The sequence below is a fragment of the Callorhinus ursinus genome, unplaced genomic scaffold (assembly GCF_003265705.2).
Source record: "Callorhinus ursinus isolate GAN/ISIS: 27379988/994484 unplaced genomic scaffold, GSC_fseal_2.0 scaffold3, whole genome shotgun sequence".
NCBI lineage: Eukaryota > Metazoa > Chordata > Mammalia > Carnivora > Otariidae > Callorhinus > Callorhinus ursinus.
Genome location: NW_027397065.1, coordinates 31,029,275 through 31,049,370, shown reverse-complemented (window position 1 = coordinate 31,049,370; position 20,096 = coordinate 31,029,275). Strand labels below are relative to the sequence as shown.

The 20,096-nt window shown below is 51.1% G+C and overlaps 1 protein-coding gene across 1 annotated transcript; it reads right to left on the bottom strand.

Annotated features, from left to right (window-relative positions):
* Positions 1 to 1,746: 1,746 nt before the first annotated feature.
* STC2 (stanniocalcin 2) lies at positions 1,747 to 13,196 on the bottom strand. Its single transcript, XM_025866617.2, has 4 exons — positions 12,751 to 13,196; positions 10,482 to 10,624; positions 7,788 to 7,999; positions 1,747 to 2,876 (listed from the first exon to the last, which is right to left on the bottom strand). The coding sequence occupies exons 1-4, from the start codon at positions 12,899 to 12,901 to the stop codon at positions 2,474 to 2,476; spliced, it is 909 nt and encodes a 302-aa protein (XP_025722402.1). The 5' UTR covers positions 12,902 to 13,196; the 3' UTR covers positions 1,747 to 2,473.
* Positions 13,197 to 20,096: the final 6,900 nt, after the last annotated feature.

The following is a 20,096-nucleotide window of genomic DNA, read 5'->3' as shown; positions in this document are numbered from 1 at the left end:
ATACTATTGTATGCTTCAGAACATTAAGAACCAGAATGAAATGAGGTCTACCTGACTTTTAGGAGCAACACACTAGTGGTATGAAAAATACACAACAGAGATCAGTGAACGGGTTCAAATGAACATGGTAAGCAATTTTATGTCTTGGGGGAAAACACTGAGATAATAAATACAAATGACAAATATTTACAATAGAAGCAACAAATGGGACATCAGTAGGCGAACACATAAAACATTTACACTGAGGAAAATATAAAAGTGATGCCTTTCACACATCCAGCCCAGGAGCCGGCGAACAAATGAACAGCTGACCCAGCAACGCGGGAGAATGTTATTGCTTCAGCTTTTGAGTGATGTAAGTAAAACAGTAACATGCTGCAGTGGCCCATGGCATGAGACAGCCATGGTTTACGTTTGGTTCCCATGGCAGAGCCTGACACACCGGTCCTTCTCCCCCCGAGGGCAGAGCTGGATTAAGTGCACCATCTCTTCTGCTTTCTGCAGCTCTAGCTTTCTAGGTGTTTCTCCCAGCATTTTGTCCCCCCCACCCCCCACCCAAATGGTTTCTTTCTAACGTGGATCACGGAAGACTGGGGAACTGACCTTCCAGCACCATGTCCTGGCACTGATGAGATTGGGTTTGGGGTATATAAATACCAGCTGGGGTTTGGGTAAGGGCATTCCCTGGGACAAATTATTTTAGAGTAGATAAATTTAGCTTCTTTATCTCTGACCTCAGGTTGCTTTGAGGGAAAACTATAAGCTGATACAAATGGAGGATGCTTACTTTTTTCCAGCTCACTAGAATGGGGGTCAGAAAACTCAGGCCCAAGAGCCAGATCCAGGTGGGCATCTATTGAATGCAATTTTACTGGCATGGAGCCAGGCCTGTTGGTGACACATGTCTATGTATTCCTGCTTTCCTGCCGCAGTGGCACAGTTGAGTACTTGTGACAGAAACCACATGACCCACCCAACGGAAAATAGTGTAATTTACTACCTGGACTTTTACAGAAAAAGTTTGCTGACCACTGCTCTGGAAGGAACTGGCCCAGAACACCTGTCTACTCCTTGTAATACTGGCCTCCTGTTTGAGTACTGGCTGCAAGAGAGGAGAAGTTTTAATGTGACAACCCAGCAGGCAAGAAAGAAAAGACGTATCTGTGGAACATTCTGACCAACCACAAGAACCCCACCGCTGACCCTTTGTTACAGTCCTCTCCCGCCTTGCCTTGGCTTTTTAGTTCTGTCCCTCCTCTCTGCCTTTCCTTTGTCCACTCGGACTCCTTTCTTCGTTGCTACATTCCCAATCCGGATCTGGAAAATCCTGTCCCTCAGTGCTTCCTGGCGGCCTCCTCCATTTATGTAAAAGGTCAGCCTTCCCCGCTGGAAATCACAGCCGTCTTCGCTCTCTTCTCCTGCTTTCCATCCCACACACCAAGAAGCCCCGTTTCCGACTTGACCTCATGGCATCAGGTATGCGGCTCTATTGATCTTGGCTGAGGGTCAAGGTGGGGGTAACAAAATGCTAAGGGAAAATCTGTCAAACGTACTCCTCGTGCATGCATTTTCCTCCAGGGGTGTGGTTTGCCCTGAGTGGCTGCGAGCCCACGCCAGGCAGGCAGACGCCCGGCTTCATTGCTCTTTGATTCCTTCTAAAAGAGCACTCAAAAGAGAAAAAAAATCAGCCCCAAAAGATGGGCTGTATTTCTTTTTCCTTTGAGCTGGTTTTAATGACCCAGTTGCTTTGTTTGAAAGCCATTTATTTAGATGACAGGTATGTAGATGTAACTGGATAAATAAAAAAGTGAAATAGAGATTCGAAGCAGTGGTTAATATACAAACACACAGGGACCACTCCCTCGGACATGGTCCCCCAGACAGAACAATGGCTCAGAAATTACACTTAGAACCCTTGCCCTCCCCGTCCCCAGCAGCTCCAAACCTCAAGGTCCCATGCAAGAAACTGAACTTCTGTTTGGCACCAAGCACCCACACAGCCCCCGTCTCCTCTCCACCCTTCTGACTCCCAGCGCGGTTTTCACATTCCCTCCTGCACCCGGATCCAGCCCGCCCTCTGCCAAGACAGCACCGAGTGCCCGGTCCAGTCCGGCGGGCCTGCCGACCCCCGCCCTTCCCCGGCCCACCTCCCCCACAGCAGAGGAAACCGCAGGCCGCTGCCCAGTGGCTCCACGGATGGAAAGAAGACAAAGTTGCAAGGAGGCCACGTGGCGCTCACTTCGGGATGTGCAAGTGTGGAACCCCCCCCCCGGGCACAGCCGAGATCTCGCTGCGGCCTAGGCCGCCTCCGCCTCACCTGTTCGGCCCGCTAGCACACACCTTCATCAAGTCCGCAATCCCCACCAAATCCTGCGTGTGACATCCCCCCTCTTTAATGGCAAATGTTCTGGAATGTCCATAGAGAAGAAAATGGACGGCGTGGAGGAACGATTTCCCGGCCAGGCCTTTCGTTTCACCTGCGGATATCGGAATACTCAGACTGTTCCTCCTCCCACTCGCTGCTTCCAGAAGTTCCCTGGCCCCCGTGGCCAGCTGCTCGGCCCCTGGCATGGGCGTGTGGGTGGCTTTTGCTACCTCGCTCACCCTTGGCACCTCTGCCTGTCTCCCGACTACTGGGCTCTGAGAGCTGGTGACCTGCCTCACCGTGGTGTGCCCTGGAGAGCTTGGCTCTGTCCGCCTGGAGCTGGCGCTCAGGGGGCATCGTGGGGGGCCTCTGGATGGTTGAGGTGCAGAAGCTCAAGATAGAGCACAGACTTCCCCAGTTCTGCTCACACTGTGCCTGGACGCTATGGGTGATGGCCTCCTTCACCTCCTCCCCGCAGGTCAGCAGCAGGTTCACCAGGTCCACGTATGGTCTAGAAATGGAGAGCGAAGAGAGAATGGAACCAGTCCTGAATGGGCCAGACACAGAGGGCAGTGAGGATACCAGGCAAGAGACAAATGGCCGAGGCCTGGCTTCGGTTTAGTTTTAGGAAAGAGCTTTCAAGAATTACTTCAAGCCTTTATCCATATCCTAAAGAGCGCTGGCCTCAGCCACTATTTACTAGATGGCCATTACCTCTGAGGCTCCATGCCAGCATTGGAGAGAGGCTAGTGATCGAGCCTACCACCAGGAAAGGGGCCGGTGACAATTTGCAGGTATTTACGATAAAAGGAAGAGCCTCTGGGGAAGGTGGATGAGAATGCCAGGTACGGCGGCTGGCCATGTGAGTGTTGAAAAGGAGTGTAGGAGAGCTCTGGGCATGTTTCGGGTATGCCAGGTAGGAGGGTTTCAGTGGGGGGAGTGGTGAAGTGTCTTGGGGGCCAGTGGAAGAAAAGGCAAATGGTGAAGGGTCAGAAATACCAAACTGAGGAATCTCTTTGGCAGGAGGGGAGGAGCCGTCAAATATTTGGGGCGATGGTTCTCACGTTGCCCTCTTGCCATGTGGCGTCATTGGGGCTGGGTGGCTTTGCACTCGGTGCCACTCTCCCAGGTAAGTCTTCTCTAAGGGAGGCTCCCAAGAAACCATTTCCCCATGTCTGTGTTTGCCCCTGGTTTAGGCTCATGGTGAAGAAGGGTGCTTTTGGAGGGTGCTGGATGCACTTCCCTCTGCACTCGGAGGAGTCTGGAACAGGTGGATAAAGGTGGGAGGCAGACCACCACCCTGTGAGGTCACTTCCCATGGAGCTCTCCCCTTTCCTGGTACTAAAGGTTGAAGAGGGTGAGTGGCTATCTAAGCAGCTCTATTCTTCCAGTCTGGGCTTGCCTAGAACTGGAGGTGAGGGCTGGCCGCAAGGGGCCTAGGTGTTGGGATGAGTGCCAGCAATCCGTGAAATAAACACACTTGGTTCTTGCTCAGGTCCCCCAGCTGCCCTGGGTTGTTCTTTGGGAAAAGTGCCGGAGGAAGGATGACCACATCATGCCGACATGGGGGTGGGAGGTGTGTGCCAAGGGCAGGAACAGCGTGCCTGCTCTTTATGGGCCCATCTGGTAAGAGGCTTCCCCTGTAATGGGTTCTCATGGCCCACTCACTGAGCCCTTCTTACATCTCACTGGCCTTCTAAAATCCCCAAGGAGGGTATAGAATGTTTCATGTGGCTAACCAGCATTCTTTAGCAGTCCTTGGCTAGCAAATTTTCTGGACATATCTGACCATGAGCATTGCAGCTCTGGGACATCGCCTTGGGCCGGGAAATCACTCTGGAACGTGAGATCATTTATAAGGAACAAGACTTTTTTTCCTCTGTGAGCCTGGACCACCTGGGCGGCTGCCTGTTAGCCCATTTAATCTTTTCTTTGCAAGTTGGCAGTTGTTCCTGGGCAGAAGAGCAGATTGTGTTTTAGGACTTGAGAAGTAGTTCACTGCCATTTTTATGAATTAGTCCTCAAGTTGTAGTTGAACTGTCCTCATGTCATAGATGTAAAAATGGAGATGGCTGGTGGTGGGGCGAGGGTGGGGGAGAGGAGAAAGTAGTCTTTGGAAGCTTCTGGGCTGGGAAGGCCTAGAGCTGGGCTGAGAGCAGAGAAGAGGAATGTTCTGGCTGATAGAGATCAAGCTGCCTTTTAAGGCCTACTTGATGCCTTTGGAGTCAGAGAGTCTGTGCATGGCTGATGGACAGGGTGCTTAAACTCTCTAAGGCAGGCCCCTACCAGTGACAAGGACAGTGATAACACTCCTTGGGCTGCGAGAGGTGGCTGTGGGGCAACACAGAAGAAATGCTGCACGCATATTTGTTTCCTTCCATCCTTTGACAACTAGCAACTGACTGCCTCAGGGAGCTCAAGGTCACGGAGTATATCTGCTACGGCAGCATCAGGATTTTAGCGCCTGATTTGTACCTGCCCCGCTCTGGGATGACATGAGCAAATCGCGGGGGCTGAGAATCTGTCTTTTTGGGACTAGCCTGATGCTCTTCTTTGAGTTTCTTTCCCCAGAGTAAGGGGAGGGCTCTCTTGGGAAAGCACGGACTGCTTGCTGGCCTCCTTTGCCAGAGCAGTCTGCCTGCCAGATGAGCTCTCGGAACCCCAAGGCGGATCCGAGAAGGCTGGACTAGCCCACACTCTCTCCTGCCTTTGGCGCTCTCTCCCGAGGAGAAAGCTGTGAGCCATGGGGAGGGGTGTGTGTTAATCTAAGCCGTGTTTTGAGCTGGCGTGGTGCCTTCTCAGGCTGCAAGCTCAGCCCGTGTCTAATGACAAAGCCCAGCTTTCTCAACTGGGTGTCAGCAAGGCTAAAGGATTTTTAAAAATACTTGGAGGGGGACGTGCCTGGAGGCTGCCAGCACCCAGTGACAGGGTGTGTGGTAGCCAAGGCAGTTGATATGGAGAAAGTGGGGCGGGAAGGGGTGACAGGAACAGAGGGAAGTGGAGAGCTTGGACGGAGCCACTTTAACCAGACATGAGTGTTTTGCGGTGCCTAGGGACTGGGGTAAGGAGTGGGGGTGATGTGGATTCTGGAGTGACTGCGATTTCCTCTTCTCTAAAGGGAAAAGCAAATTCGGTTCTTTCTCATTTTCTTATCTGTGACCAATGCCACACATTCTTAAATGGTCTTCTTGATCTTTGGGGACTGATAGGATCCTTTGTGCCAGAATCAGGGAGGGTAGTTAACAACGCCACCAGCTCAGCTTGAAGTTCCAGCTGATGCACTGCATAGTCATGGCTTCCGAAGGAAGGGGGTGGGGCTCCAGGGGAAGCTGGGGTTCGGTGAGACCCGCTGCCTGGAGTTGCTGGCTTAGCGAGGGGAAAGAGGACTTATGGGCAGGCACAGTGAGCATTCTTAAAAGAGGCCCGGGGTGAGTCACGTGCATTCCCAGAGTGGGCTGGGGCGGAGGGCTATGTGTTCATTCTAAATGATGCGAGGAGCCCTCGGGAAGTAAAAATCTCATGGCCCCATGGGCCATGTTTCCATGGAGGAGGTACCAGAAAAGCCACAGTGCTTTACCCCTTCTTAAATTCCAGGCAGAGCAAAAAACCCTTCAAAACCTTCGGTTTTCCCAAAGAAGACTTTTCTCCAATCTTGAAAAAGACAAAGTCTTCTTGCACTCCAGGAATGTCTTACTGACTTATAAACTCATGCCTGTCACCCATTCTTGAGGCCAACAAACTATCTATAGTGGATGACAGTGGACCGAGGACAAAGGAGCTTCGGGAATCTCCCAGCCATGGGGCATTTGCCTCTTCTAGGGGCAGCTTGAAGGAAGGGACCTTTACAGCACTCTCCTTGTGTAATGGGGGTGTAATTGAGAAAAGGGAAGAACCCCTGCTACATCTGGGGGCCAGTGAGCCTTTAGCAGGTCTAGTAGGGCAAGAGCAGGTCAGGAGAAAGGAGGTTTCATGTCTATTCCTGATGAGCAGCTTCAGTCATATCTATTGCCAGTTCCCAAGCTGCATAGTAGGGATCAAACTTCAGAGCCAGATCTTGAGCCTCTTAGCGGCCCTTTTCTCCTCTGCCAGGTGGGGTTAGTGATCTCTACCTTGCAGCCCTGTTGGGATAAATCAGATCATCCAGGTAAAGTCCCTGGCCCAGGGCCTGGCCCACTCACAAAATAATAGGTATTATCATTATTGTTATTGTTGTTGAAACTCTTGTTGCTCTGTTTCTTTACAGGTATTTGAGAAAGTGTTAACTATTTTGGGGGGCATTAGTGTGACTAAGGAGAAGACAACATCACTTTGCTCTTGGCAAGAGCTGCCTGCAGAGATTCACGGCGAATCTTCAAATTCTAACACTGCACTGGGGCTGTGGCAGGATACCTAGACCCTCATAACCCAGTGGAAAGTGACAGGTGCTGGTTGTTGTCTCTGTGATCTGAGCAGTGTGTGTGTGTGGGGTGGGGAGTAGCCTGCTTAGTGGCATAGCTGGGGGAAGGCCATGGCACCAACTAAGGAGCAAGATTTCATAAAATTGGACTGATTGGGTGGGCCCAGTGAGTCACTGTGTAAAGACCAATGGTGCCATCAAGCTGGCAGTGACTTGCATCGGTCCTCTTAGCTAGTGGCCTGCTTTCTGCCCTCAGACTCTGAGGAAGGAACCATTGTGACCTACTGCCCATGCTTCATGTTAGGAGCAACTGTGTACCACACGCTTTATCACTTTGCAAAGTTTAGGATCCTACAGATGGGATTTTTTTTTTTTTTTTTTTTTTTTTTTTTTAAGGAATAAGATGTCTGGGGTTTATTACTGAATTGTAAGCCTTTGAATAAACAAGTTCCTATTTACCCACTTGGGCAAAAAGTGGGCTCCCGAGCCTGGCTTTGTCTCTCATTGTCTGTATGACCTTTACTTCAGTGAATCTCAGTTTTCTGATCTGTAAAATGGAGATGAGAATGGTACCTCACTCGCAGGGCCGCTCTGAGGACCTGGTGACAGATTCCCATAAGGCACTGAGCACAAGGCCTCGCACTTAGTAAACGCTCAGCCACTGTGCTTAGCTCCCAGCTGTGTGTTGGGGCACCTGCACGGCCACTTGGAATACTCAGAACTGTTGGGATCTGGGCTGAGGGGAAGGTAAAACGTATTTCTGAATCCTACACATTTCACGCTTAGTATAATATTTTGTTTCTATTGCTTATGCTTTCGAAACCAATGGTGGACATTTCTTTCAGGTTTCCTGAAGGCCAGCAGGGAAGGGCCTCCCAGGGGAGTCAGCACAGCTTTCTGAGGTAGAGAGCAACCTTTCCCATTTGACGGGAGTTTGGCCTCCAAAAACAAGCCCCTCAAACTCCTCCAACACCAGCCTGAGGAGCGGGTCCCTCCTTCCCAGGGCCCCTGTGGGGTGGCACTCACTCGTGCAGCAGTAAGTCCTTGAAGTGAATCATCTCCGCCATTACCCGGGTGTTCTCCTGGGCGGCAGAGCACAGATCGTGTTTGAGGTAGCATTCCCGTTGTAACTGGAATACCATTTCCTTAATGGCGGGGCACTTCCGGCTTATGCAGCCGAATCTGTGCCGCAGAGCGTGGGCCTTACACTTCAAGGCATCTTTGATGAATGATTTGCCCTGAGAACAGAGAGGAGAGAGAAAAGAGAGAGGGGGGCAAAACAGACAAGTCCTGGTCAGAAGCTCAGACATTCACACGATATGGCCTTACACAGGATTTTTGTTTGAAAACTGAAGCCCAAGGTCCTGCCTCAGACTGCCGTCCATGCAGGCGGCAGGCTGATGCTCCATCAGGAGGTACATCTAGAGTGACCTGATAACTCCGGCATTTGGCCAAAAAGGATGTTTCTTTGGGAGACTAACCAATCTTTCTCCTTCCTCCCCAGCTGCTCTACTAGTTTCCCTTGTTCTGGGGCTTCCGTGGCCCTCTGTCCTCCAGGCAGCCCAGGGTTGGCTGTTTGGTGGCAACTTTTCTGGAACACAAGGGGAGTGTGGCCAGACGTAAATCCCGAACTCCCAGCACGAGTGTTTCCCAAGTAGAAGGTGCCTGCTGATCCAAGTCTCACACCACTGCTTTCTCCTCCGACCCCACGAGTGATATCAAGATTGGGTGCTATCTGTGCCTCAGGGCCTCCCACCGCCCCCAACCCATATACTCATGTCTCCTCCTATCCTTCAAGGAGGAGCATTCTTTTCCTTTTTGAAAACGATTCGACTCCTTTAAACTGTTAGGATTATTGCCTCTAAAAGGCCCGCCTGGCACACTGCCTGGCAGCATCTGGAGTCTGAACTGCCCAACTGACGGCCCCTCCCCCACACCCCCTGCCTCTGAGTGGCTAAGGCAGCCAGGCATACATCTGGCCCACAGTTCTCTTTTCTGGCAAGCCCATTAGATTGTTCTTATCCTAGAAAGGAGACAGCTGTTGGGGGTGTGGAGGCAGGCTGGGGCGTGAGTTCCCTTATCAACCTCTCAGGGCAGAGAGGCATTGTGGGATACCTACCTAGGCACCCCCATTCCCCCATTACTATAGAAACAAGCTGTCATTGGAGAGGTCACCCCTCTGTTTTTAGACAGGCCTGGAAGTAACTGAGTGGAGACGGAAAACGGGTTTAGGTTGGAAGTGGGAAGCCAGCCAGCACATTTAATTCAGTTCTTCCTTTAGAAGCAACTGAAATGTCTACAGATAGTGTCTGGTTGCCGAAAAAACCCCTCCCCATGGCCCCTTTTGCTCTGACTTTCCAGTGGGAGCCAGAGAGGAGGGAGGGTAGGGTGTGCCATTTATGAAGTAGTCACATGCTGGGGACCAGCTTGAAAGGGATGCTTCTCACTTGAGAACATACTCCTGTTGGTTGAGAGAAAAAGGAAGATTAATTTATTCGAGGGCTGCCGCAATCTGTTTTGGTATTCTTCCCTGACATCCTGTGGGATCACCCTTAAATACACATCTTTCCTCCGGATTTCCTATTATGTTTCCTAATTCCAGTTAATCCAGAAGGGATGCTTTATTAGGGGAGCCTGAGGAGTTCAAACGCTCTACTCTTTCCTCCCCTGGTTTCTGTTGCCCCTCCCTGCCACCCCACATCCTCTGCAGCACAGGCTGCCAGCCCTGTCGCACCCCTTTCTGGTTCCCAAGCATTGCTTTGTCAGGCTCTCTACAGGATGGCAGTAGATGGTGATGGGTGGCATTCATAAGTCACACCGTAACTGTTGGCCTTCTCCAAACGTTGTCCCCACTGTCCAATGACATGGGAGAGGAAGCTGATGAGATAGAACAACAGGGGGCTTTGTAGTGCATATATGAGCTGGGGAGAACATGAAGAAGGTGAGCCTGATGCCACTTGCCACCTGAAATGTATTTGGATGGTCGGCACTGGAACCAGAGGGTGGCTTGTTGGGTTTGTGCCCTGCCCCAAGCAACAGCTAGGCTTTTTTCACCCTGCTGACTCTGGGAAAGCTAGAGTGGGTCAGGTTGTTAGAGGACTCTGTCGAGCAGGACTCATTCAGGGTTTTTGGGTTGGGAGAGGACTGTCTGCTACTTAGGAGGAATAAGTCAGTTATTCTGGAGGCCCTGAATTATCCGTGTTGCCTGCTCACATACCCACTGGAGATGATGAGTTTCTATGAAGTTTTTGTCTCATTTATTCTTCCCTAATAGGTGAAAACAGGTCTTGGAATGTATAATTGGAGTCCCTGTCCTCCCCCCACAAACCTTCTGTCTGTAACGTGATGGGCCTTGCAGAGGCCACTACGTGGCCAGACATAGTGTGTCCCTTTACAAGATGTTTATTATTTGTTATGCCTTTTGTGTTCTCTGCTAAGAATCCTTACATGATTGTTCAACTTGCACTCCATCCCACTCTGCCTGTGTAGACACAGCTTAAGAGTGGAGAAGGATTTCACCACATGACAGTGCTGGAAAGCAGAACCCCATGAGTGGAGTGGGGAGAGACTGGCATCCTGCTGTGCACCAAGAATGACTCTTGCAAATGCTAAAATACACCATAAAGATCAGCTAAGGAAACCTGTTCACAAGTCCTTCCAATGAACATTTCAATCATGCAACGCCAACCTAGAACATTTTGTGCTCTATGTGGTTTTTACCTGGGCATCAAATTTTCCAGCGTTGTGCAGAAAAGTCATGCAAATCCCATGTAAGCCTCGAATCTCACAAGAGTTGTTCTCGAAACATTCAAACACACCACACCCCACATCGCCTGCGTTGACCAAACAGTGTTGGATTTCCGCTAAAATGAGAATTACATACAAATATATACAAAATTCTCAGCCACGCTGGGGAATGCAGAGGGGCCGGCTGCAATAAAAGTTAGTAATGACTAAGAGAATACTGAAGAAGATAAAGTTAGAAATGACTATTTCAGGATCTAAAAGGCTAGGGCAAGAAAATGTCATCATTTAATCTACTTATGAAAATGTCAGTATTTGTAAATACTGTATCTGTAAAAAAATAGCCAAACCTATGTTACAAAAATCACAATCAGAAGTTAGGTCTGAGCACTCCACTTTTCATCCTTCCCATCTTTTTCAAGTCTTTGTGGAAATACTTAGTTTGAAAGCAGAAACAATTTCAGCTTTCTAAACCCACAGACACAAGTAAGATTTTAAATGATTAGCTTGCTCTCTCCCTTCTGTACTTCATCAATGAAATACCCTTCTCTACTTGGAACTCAAAGCCGCTGCTACTAAATCACAGCCATTTCCTTCCTGACCCCCAAATGCGAGCGTCCAAAAAGCAGTTTCAATTCAGCTTTATGATTCAACACCTAAAAATCAAAACAAAATTCCTATTAAGGCAGCGCCTCCAAACCATCAGCATTAAAAATACCAGGCTAGGAGAGCTGCGGTTGCGAGCAGCTCAGGAATCGAGTCAGATGGGGGCTAGCCTGCAGAAACGCAATCGTTGCAGTTAGAGGGTCCTTTTAAATAGAAATCCGGTGTGAGATATCACTTAATCCCCTAGAAATTCCCGCGACCCGGGAGTTTGCTGCCTGCCTTCGCAGAATGTGGCCCTAATTCATCTCTCCAAAAGGATAGACTGGGGGAGTTAACTGTCAGGCTGCCGCGTGCAGGAGACTCTCTTCCGTCCCTCCCCCCACCCACCCAATTCACTGATTTTAAGCCAACCACAAAATTACATCAGAAAAGTATATTTTGGAAGAAGGGCGGGGTCCGAGGAGACAATCCACATTCAGATTAAATCTACCGAGAGAATGAGGGGAGTGTATTTGTTGAGGTCACCAACTCCCGAGAATCACGTTCAATTCTCAGGGAAAGCACTGGAGAGGGGGGGAGGGTGGGCGCAGGTCCTAAGCTGGGCCCCGCGCGGGCTAGGGGTGCGGGCGCTCGCGCGTGGAGGTGGGAGACTCCCGGATGATTCCACGCGCGGCCCCGGCGCGCCGGGCAGGAGCGCGCAGGGCGGCGATTCACTCGCTCCGGGCGTCCCTAATGGGCACTCGTGCATTCCTGCTCGTGCGGTGAGCGCACGCAACGCCGCCGCTGGGTTTCAGGCCCCAAATAAAGGCGGCGGCGGCGGCGGCTGTGGCGGCTGCGGCGGCGGGGCGGGGGGGGGGGGGGGGCGCCGAGCGAAGGAGCTCCAGGCAGATTGTCTTTCTCTCCCAGGAGCTGGGAAAAGGGCCAGCCCCGTGCCCTGCACGCCTGGCTCTGCTCGGCAGACTGCCGGTGAGCGGAGAGCCCGTGGAGCAGCAGCCGCGCGCGGTTCGGGTCGTGTCACCATTTCTGCGCCTGCTGACCTGCCCTGGAGAGGGAGAAGGCGGCAGCACCTCAGAGGTACGCTTTGCGCCACCTCCCCCGGCCCCTCCCCGGAAAGCAATGCCCCGGAGGGGGAAGTTCACAATGCAATCGGTCTCGCCTACAAAGTTCTTGGATGTCGGGCATCTTTTGAGGAGGGGGAAAGCGGTCCTGTCGCAGCCGGCCGGCTGGGAAGAGAAGTTCTCCGGGCACAGGGCGCAGGCCGGCTCCGGGGACCCTCCTTGCCTCCCGCGGGCCGGCCGGGATGGAGCGGGAAGCTTTGCACCGGACCGGGGACTCTGGGGCCGGCACTGGCCCGGTCAGGCGCTGTCTCTTTTACCCTCGACCCCGGGGAGGACAGCAACAAGTCCTGCTCCAGCCATTTCATCACCCTGCCAGCACGTGCGGAATCCCGGCGCGCGGAGCCTGGCGCGGACCGCTCTCGCCTCGCCTCGAGCTTTCCTTCGCACGTCCCGCGCCACCCCAAGAGTTTGCGCGGCCCCTAGGTGGGCTCTCAGTTCCGGGAAAAGCGCCCGCAGCGCGCTGCGTGGGTGCACCGTGTTGTCTCCCAGCAGCTCCCCGCCGCGGGGGCGCTCGCACTTACCTGTGTTCTGCAGGGACAGGCGGCCTTTCTGTTGGGAGCCCCTGTCTTGGGGACCCTCCGGTGGGTTGGTGGCGTCGGTCCCCCGCGCCGGGTCGAAGGTGGCCAATACCAAAGCCAGGGTCACGAACTGGCCCAGCCGCTCGGCACACATGGTTCTTGGTGTAAACCTCCCGCCCGGAGACCTGGATTCTTTGTGCTCCCCTCCTCCTCTTCCTCCTCCTTGGCCGCTTCCCCTCCTCCTCCCACTCTTCCTCCTTGCTCGCCTTTTCCCTCCTCCTCGCGGCCGCAGCTCGGATAGAGGTTACCCAGCGCCCTCCCGTAGCTCTCTGGAGAGCATGTGACCAGGCCGTTAGCAGCGCCGCGAGTGCCCGGCAATGGCAGGGATGGTGCCTCAAATATCTCTGGAAGCTCTGGTGTCACTTGAATGAAGGAGTCGAGCAGGTGTTGTCCCAGCGGCTGGACCAATCCGAGACCCCGGCCCGTTTGACAACACGGCTGGGAGGCGGGGCCTGCACCCAACTACTACAGGAGGAAGCGGAGCTCGGCTGGGAGCGCCCGACAAAGTTGCCGACCTGGCGGCGGCCACGCGTTTACGTGCGTGTGTGAGTGTGAGCGCGGCCGGAGACGCGTGTGCGGGTGATCAGGGCAATGGATGAACGCACTTAAAAAAAAAATAAAAGCGAATACCAGCTCCGATTGTAGCTAAAGAAAGGCGGGAGGAGACGGTTTGCGCTCGGACAGTGTCGCCCCCCCCCCCCCCCCCCCCCCCCCGGGCCTCTGGCTCGCATCACACTCGCATCGTGCTGGGAAAGTTTCTTCTTTCTGTCGTTTGGAATCCAGTGAGCTCCCCAGCCCCGAGCCTTGACAGATTGGAGTTTCCTGGGCACAGTGACGCTGGGGGCAAACTGAACACATATGGGAATTCCTGGCTTTGTGACGCTTTGCATTAAAAAAAAAAACCTCTCGAACTAAGATAGGAGATGCACTAGATGAGGACTTGGCCTGAGCAACTGCCCCATCTTCCCTCTTTCTTTTTGCCCCGATTTGGTGGGCCGTGCAACACTTAGTGTGCCAGTTCCTCGCCCCTCCCCCCAATCCAGATGGATTCCGGGCTGGGTTGCAGGGATCCAGGTGACCGACTGGACTTGCATCATTTCCAGGCGGGTGGCAGGGAGGCCCAGGCCGCCCTGAGTCAGCCCGCCGCGGAGCATCGCTTGCCCCGGAGGTCGGAGCTTGAAAGGCAACTTTACGCATCTCCAAACACACTCTTCCATTTCCCCAAAGCGCTACTCGCCGCCCCGCTCCGGGTTCCCTTTAGTCTCCAGTCATCGATGGAAATGGGTAAAAAACAAAAACAAAAATAAAACCCTCAAACCAAACCCGGGGAAATTCTCTCCATCTCTTCCGTCTTGTTGGAGCTTCCTCCCCAAGCACGGCCCGGGCTGGATCGCCCCGGCTGCTTTCTCCCCCGGCCCGCGGAAGCAGGGAGAAAGTTGGGCGCTTCTCTGAGCGCCTCTTCCCCCGCTGTGTGTGTACGTGTGCACGCTCACGTCTCCCCTGCGCCGGGGCCGGGGACAGGAACTGCTCTGGGCACCGTCAGTCCGACGGCGCAGCTCCGGGGGCTAGCGCGGCTGGGGGAGGGCGGGGACGCGAGCTCCGCGGCCGAGCTCCCCGCCGCACGCACGCACCCCGCTCGGCCCGCCCTCGCCCCTCCCCCGCCGTCCCCACCCTCCTCCGAGAGAACAGGTGAGCTCGGGTACCAGCTCCCACCCTCCCACCCCCGCCCGGCTGCCCGCCCGCGCCCTCTGCGGTAATGTGCGGGGGAGGTTTCATCACCCGCTGCCCGCGGCGACGCGGCCCTGGGTCTCCGCGGCGGGACGCACTGCTGCGCCTCGTTCGAGCCGCCATGTGACACGGTTGGGGGAGGGGGTGCGGAGACGCTGGGGCCAGGTCGTCCTCGGGCCGCCGCCGTTGGGCTTCCGGAGCTTCCCTCCCAGGGTCCTGGTTGCACTCCGGCGTAGGGGAGGCGGAGGCGGGGGGCCGGGGTGGCCGCCGCTGGCCACAGCTGTCCTGCGCGTCGAGCGGCCCTGAGTCGCGAGTCTGAGAGGAGGGGGTGGGGAGGGCGCCTTCGGAGTGGGCAGTCCACCATCGCTGCCCGACTTTCAGAGCCCCAGTAAATGGTCACTTCGAAGGTTTGAGTCTGCAGCCGTGACAAACCGAGCGCTCATGCCCAGGATTCCAATAGCAATTACTTTTTGCAGCCTCAGATCTTTTGTGGAGGGAGGTGGGGTACAAGTACATTAAAATGGGTGGTTCGCATTTCCCACCCTGCTTTTGTTTGCATAGTTAACTTAGGCTTCCTTTATTACTTTATGAAAAACACTCTCCCGTAGGTCCTTAAAAGACAAAACACTAACAAACAAACAGCAGCATTCTGGCCTCTCAGGAGCTCCATAAGCCCCTGAATTTCCGGAGTCCGCTTTCTTTCCATAAAGCCTCTTTTGTAGGTGAGAACATGAGCAATATTGGCATTAAAAAGGGTGTGTGGTCACTTGGCTCTTTGAGCAACAGAAATAGTAGAGGTCCAGGGGGGCAGGAGCAAGCCCACCTTTGCTGGATGCAGACACTGTGAGTCTACTTGGCAGAAGGCTCCGAGGGCATCTGGAACAGCAGGTAAGCAGGTGTAGGCTCCCAGGCTCCCACTTACCCACTGCCTTTGGTTAGGCAGTACCTGGTGCCTTGAGGTCCTGGGGCTGCCCTCAGGGGACCTGCATTATTCAAATCTTCATCTTGAGGCTATTTGCTCCAGGCTCACAAGGGACATTCCTGTCTCCCACCAGAGCCAACTGCCTCTTTAGAAGGAAGAGAAAAGTAGTAGCTAGATTTTGAGGCATTGTAAGCACAGGTATTCATTCTTCAAGGTTTCATCTCCAGGCCACTTGGCTGGGGCCAAACATCCAGAGCATGCCCACCCCATTCAGTCCCATCATGGCTGAGAAAATTCTGTGGAACTAGTAGGCAGTTAGTTTCCTGGGACAGCTACCCCAGGCCCTGGGCCTGGGGTGGGAGCTGGGAGGGGAGAGCGACTGGTGACTTTGTTCTAACTGTCCTCTTCAGTCTTCTGGCTCTAGAACTCTAGCCTCGTTTGGCAGATTGTGGCTTATGAGAGTGGGGGTGGGGAAGGGAGGGTAATGATTTTATTATTATAAAGCTGACATACATTGAGAACCGACACAGCGCCATACACCCAGTTTGTGGCTTTGATGTCTCTCTAGACCTGAGTCCACCCTAGATGGGAACTGGGACTTGAGAGGAGCAAGGACAGACCAGTTAGTGTTATCCCAATGTTCAGCAGGGAGTCTGGCTGGATGGACCCTCCTTCTCAATTTAAGACCCAACCAGTGGCAGGAACAACGAGGCAGGACTGCCTGGGCTTCTGTGGTTGATGCTCAGGACCCACGTTTTTCTCTTTGATTCACCAATTAAATTCAGCTAAACACTTAGTAGTTTCTTTTGGGGGGGGCAGATATTTGGGTTAAGACTTTGAGAGGTAGGAGAGGATACTGACAAGTAGAGGTAAGGAAAAAGAGAGGGCACCACAGGGGGGAGGACCAGCAGGAGTAAATGAATGGATGAGCTACTGTGGGATTTGTATCAGGAATAGGGGTTTCTCAGTTTCGTGTTAAAGTGGGAGATAACTGGCGAGGGCATCTGGGGCCCTGTTGTCAAGGCCTTTGGGACAAATCTGTGCTCACCATAGAAGATCTTGTTCTCTCCTTGTGATGGTATTTAAGGATGAGACTCCAGCACGCTCTTAGACTAGATTCCCCTTTGGAATTAGGAAAGGTGGGAGGCCCAGGGCTGATGTGAAGGAGGAGGTGGAAGAGAGGTATGGGAAGTAATTAGTTTGAATCCTGATGTGGGTTGCGACGCCCTGTAGGACAGAGGTGTTCTTGCTCAGGTACAAGCAGGTGGGGCGGTGGAGGATGGGAACAGCCCTTAGGTGAGGAGGCAGTGATCTGTAGGTTGGTACAAGCTGTCTAGTTCAGGCTTACTGTGAGTTCCAGAGCCTGAGTGGAAAACGTGGCTTCCACGTGGAGAGCTCCTCCTACTGCACACCCCGCCCCCTTGGGGCTGCCTGTCTGGGCTGATGGCACCACCTTATGGTCAGAGAGGGAACTGTCTGACCACATAGTGGACTCTTCCTGACTCAAGGGCCTGGGGCACTAATATTGGGTCTCCTGCCCTCTTTTCAATTTCTTTGGCAAATCAATTCATGCAATCTCCTCATAACAACTGCTTTAGTTGCCTCCTCAAGGAAATCTCTTTTAAACTTTTTGCTTTTCTTCCCCCATCCTTTGCTGTCCTGCTGTGTGAGCCCCAAATCTACCGTCATCCTGGCTTCCCCCCCATCATGCCTATATGAAGGAAAATGTGGGCAGACAAAATAGCAAACTGCTGCTATCAGCCTCCAAAATTCTTGAAAGCAGAAGTCTGCCCCTAGAAAGTTTCCATCTTTCCCCTTGTCTTCTTTCATTGAGGTGGTTGTTACATTAAATAAACTTCAGGATAAAGGAGAATATGTCTTCAATATTTGGGTTCGTTTGTTAGTACTACAACAAAATTGCTTTCTACTAATTTTTACCGAAGTACAGGGCTTCAACAGTGTTGTGAGTTAAGGCTTTTGTGGGTCTGGTTTGGAAACCTCACCATCATTTATAATGTTATTTATTGAAGGAAAATAAATTCTGAGTGCCCAAAACAACTCCCAAAGATTTAGAACACATCACTTTTGTGAACTGGACATTTCCTCTGTGTCATAGATTAATAGTCACAGTGTATTCATGGATTGACTGGAAACACAAAAGATAAAAAGGAGTTTTTAAAAAACCCCAAGAGAATAGGAACATTGTCTCCCTCACCATAAATTCATTTACTGGAAAGAATATAAAGCAGTACACATCGGGTGTCTGGTTGTGGCCTGAGTTTTGTTGGTGCCTTGCTTTGAAGCCTGAATAGTATTCTGGAAGTCCTCTCTGTTTTCCTTGGGTCATCATTTTTGCTTCCTCATTGTGTGCCAAGATGAACTCCAAGAGAAAATGTCCCAGGCGAGGGGCTGCTTAGTGTCCGTGGGGGCCACTGGTAACCCACGGTGTTGGAGAACTGTGCAGCTCTTGTGGCTGGGGTTCAATGTTGGTCTGAGAACTGAGATTTCAAGTAGGTGAGGAAAGAGTCTTTTTGTGGGGTACTTTTCCAGTGGGCCACATTTTGAAAGTCTTTGTGAAACAACCAAATCTATAAATATGATTTAACTATCAGTGTACAATCAGGGTCCATTGGACCTAGTTTTGGTTTCTGAGTTTTTTTTTTTTTTCCCTTAGCAGTTCTGTTTGTAAAGGTTGATGTTTCGTGACTTTTGTTCTTTTTAAAGAAATCTTCCAAAGATCAAAAAAAAAAACATTTACTTTTTAACAAAAACAGAATAAGACTCATTCTTTCTTGAATTTACCATATGGGACCATTGGAACCATTTATAAACCTAAGGTACTTCATGGGATCTTAGTGATCTTATTTTTCTTATATCTTGAAACATTTTCCATTTTATTTTTATTTTATTTTTTCAACAGATTTTATTTATTTATTTGTCAGAGAGAGACAGAGCACAAGCAGGAGGAGTGGCAGACAGAGGGAGAAGCAGACTTCCTGCTGAGCAAGGAGCCCAAGGTGGGACTCAGTCCCAGGACCCTGGGATCATGACCTGAGCCGAAAGCAGCCACATAACTGACTGAGCCACCCAGGCGCCCCCAACATTTTCCATTTTATTATCCTAGGAATTATTTCATCATTACCCATCAATTACTGCTAATTATTTTATGCTAAAAACGCTAAAATAATAAGAAAACAGAAGAGTGATAGAATCACCACCTAGAAGGATGATACAACCGTGAAATAAGCCATCCCTACTGCATCACCTTTCCGCTTTCTTGTTACATTCCTTAGCGTGTTACATCATCTTTCAAGAAGGTGTAGAAGATGGAAGACACCATTTTTGTTTCTTTCATTGCATCCACTTGAGACTCCAGAATTTTTCATTTCCCAAACAAAATGGTAAAGAGAAGAAAATTGACAAAGGAAAATGTTTTATCATAGTTAGACACATCAGAAAGGACAGCAGTGCTGTTGACTCTAATAGTGCTAGTAAAATTGCTTATACAAGCAAAATCTCAGACTATGAGTCTTACAAGATAATAATCTGGATGAATTTTTCTCAGACTTCTGAATTGATGAATAAACAGTATCTTTCTGACAAAGAGAAACTATGATATTCTTATCCAGTTAGTCATTCATCAGGAATGATTTCATCACCCAATATTTTGCAACAAGAACCTGGACCATCCTGTTTTGCTAAAAGAAGGGGAGCCAATATTCTTTTACCTCTTGTGTTTGGTTACCAGAATGTCCCTGATATGGGTTGCAGGGAACAAATGATGAAGTCAGATGTGTTTACAAGGCAATCCAAAGGAGATAGATGACATAGAAATGAAAAAAATTATTGGACTAGTTCTTGCTGGTATTTATACACATAAAAACCCTTTGCAAGTTTGGAGAAAAGAAGATGCATCTCTTTAAAAAACTTATGAATCATCAGAGGTTCGAAAAGTAACTGGTTTTGTCATGTAAGTGCAAGAAGAACCAGAAATAATGATAAGGGGTGCCTGGGTGGCTCAGTTGGTTAAGCGACTGCCTTCGGCTCAGGTCAGGATCTTGGAGTCCCGGGATCGAGTCCCGCATCGGGCTCCCTGCTCAGCAGGGAGTCTGCTTCTCCCTCTGACCCTCTTCCCTCTCGTGCTCACTATCTCTCATTCTCTCTCTCTCAAATAAATAAATAAAATCTTAAAAAAAAAAAGAAATAACGATAAGCTAGAACTTACTGGAGATTTACTTGAGATCTGGAATCAGTGTTGAGAAGATGGATCTGTCCCAGGTTCCTGCATGACAGGTGATGAACAGTTACTTGCATACAGAGGACATTGCACATTTTGAGTTTATATATCTTCAAAGTCGGGAAAAAGGGAATGAGAATTTGCTATATTAAAACCATTAAATTTTGTAATAAAGTTTTATTAAAAAAATTTTTTTTGAGAGAGAGGGACACACACACACGTGCGCGTGTGCATGGGGCGGGGAGGGGCAGAGGGAGGATCCCAAGCAGGCTCCACGCCCAGCACAGAGTCTGATAGGGGCTTCGATCTCACAACCCTGAGATCATGACCTGAACCCAAATCAAGAGTTGGACACTTAACCAACTGAACCACCCAGGCACCCTAAATTTTGTAATAAAGTTT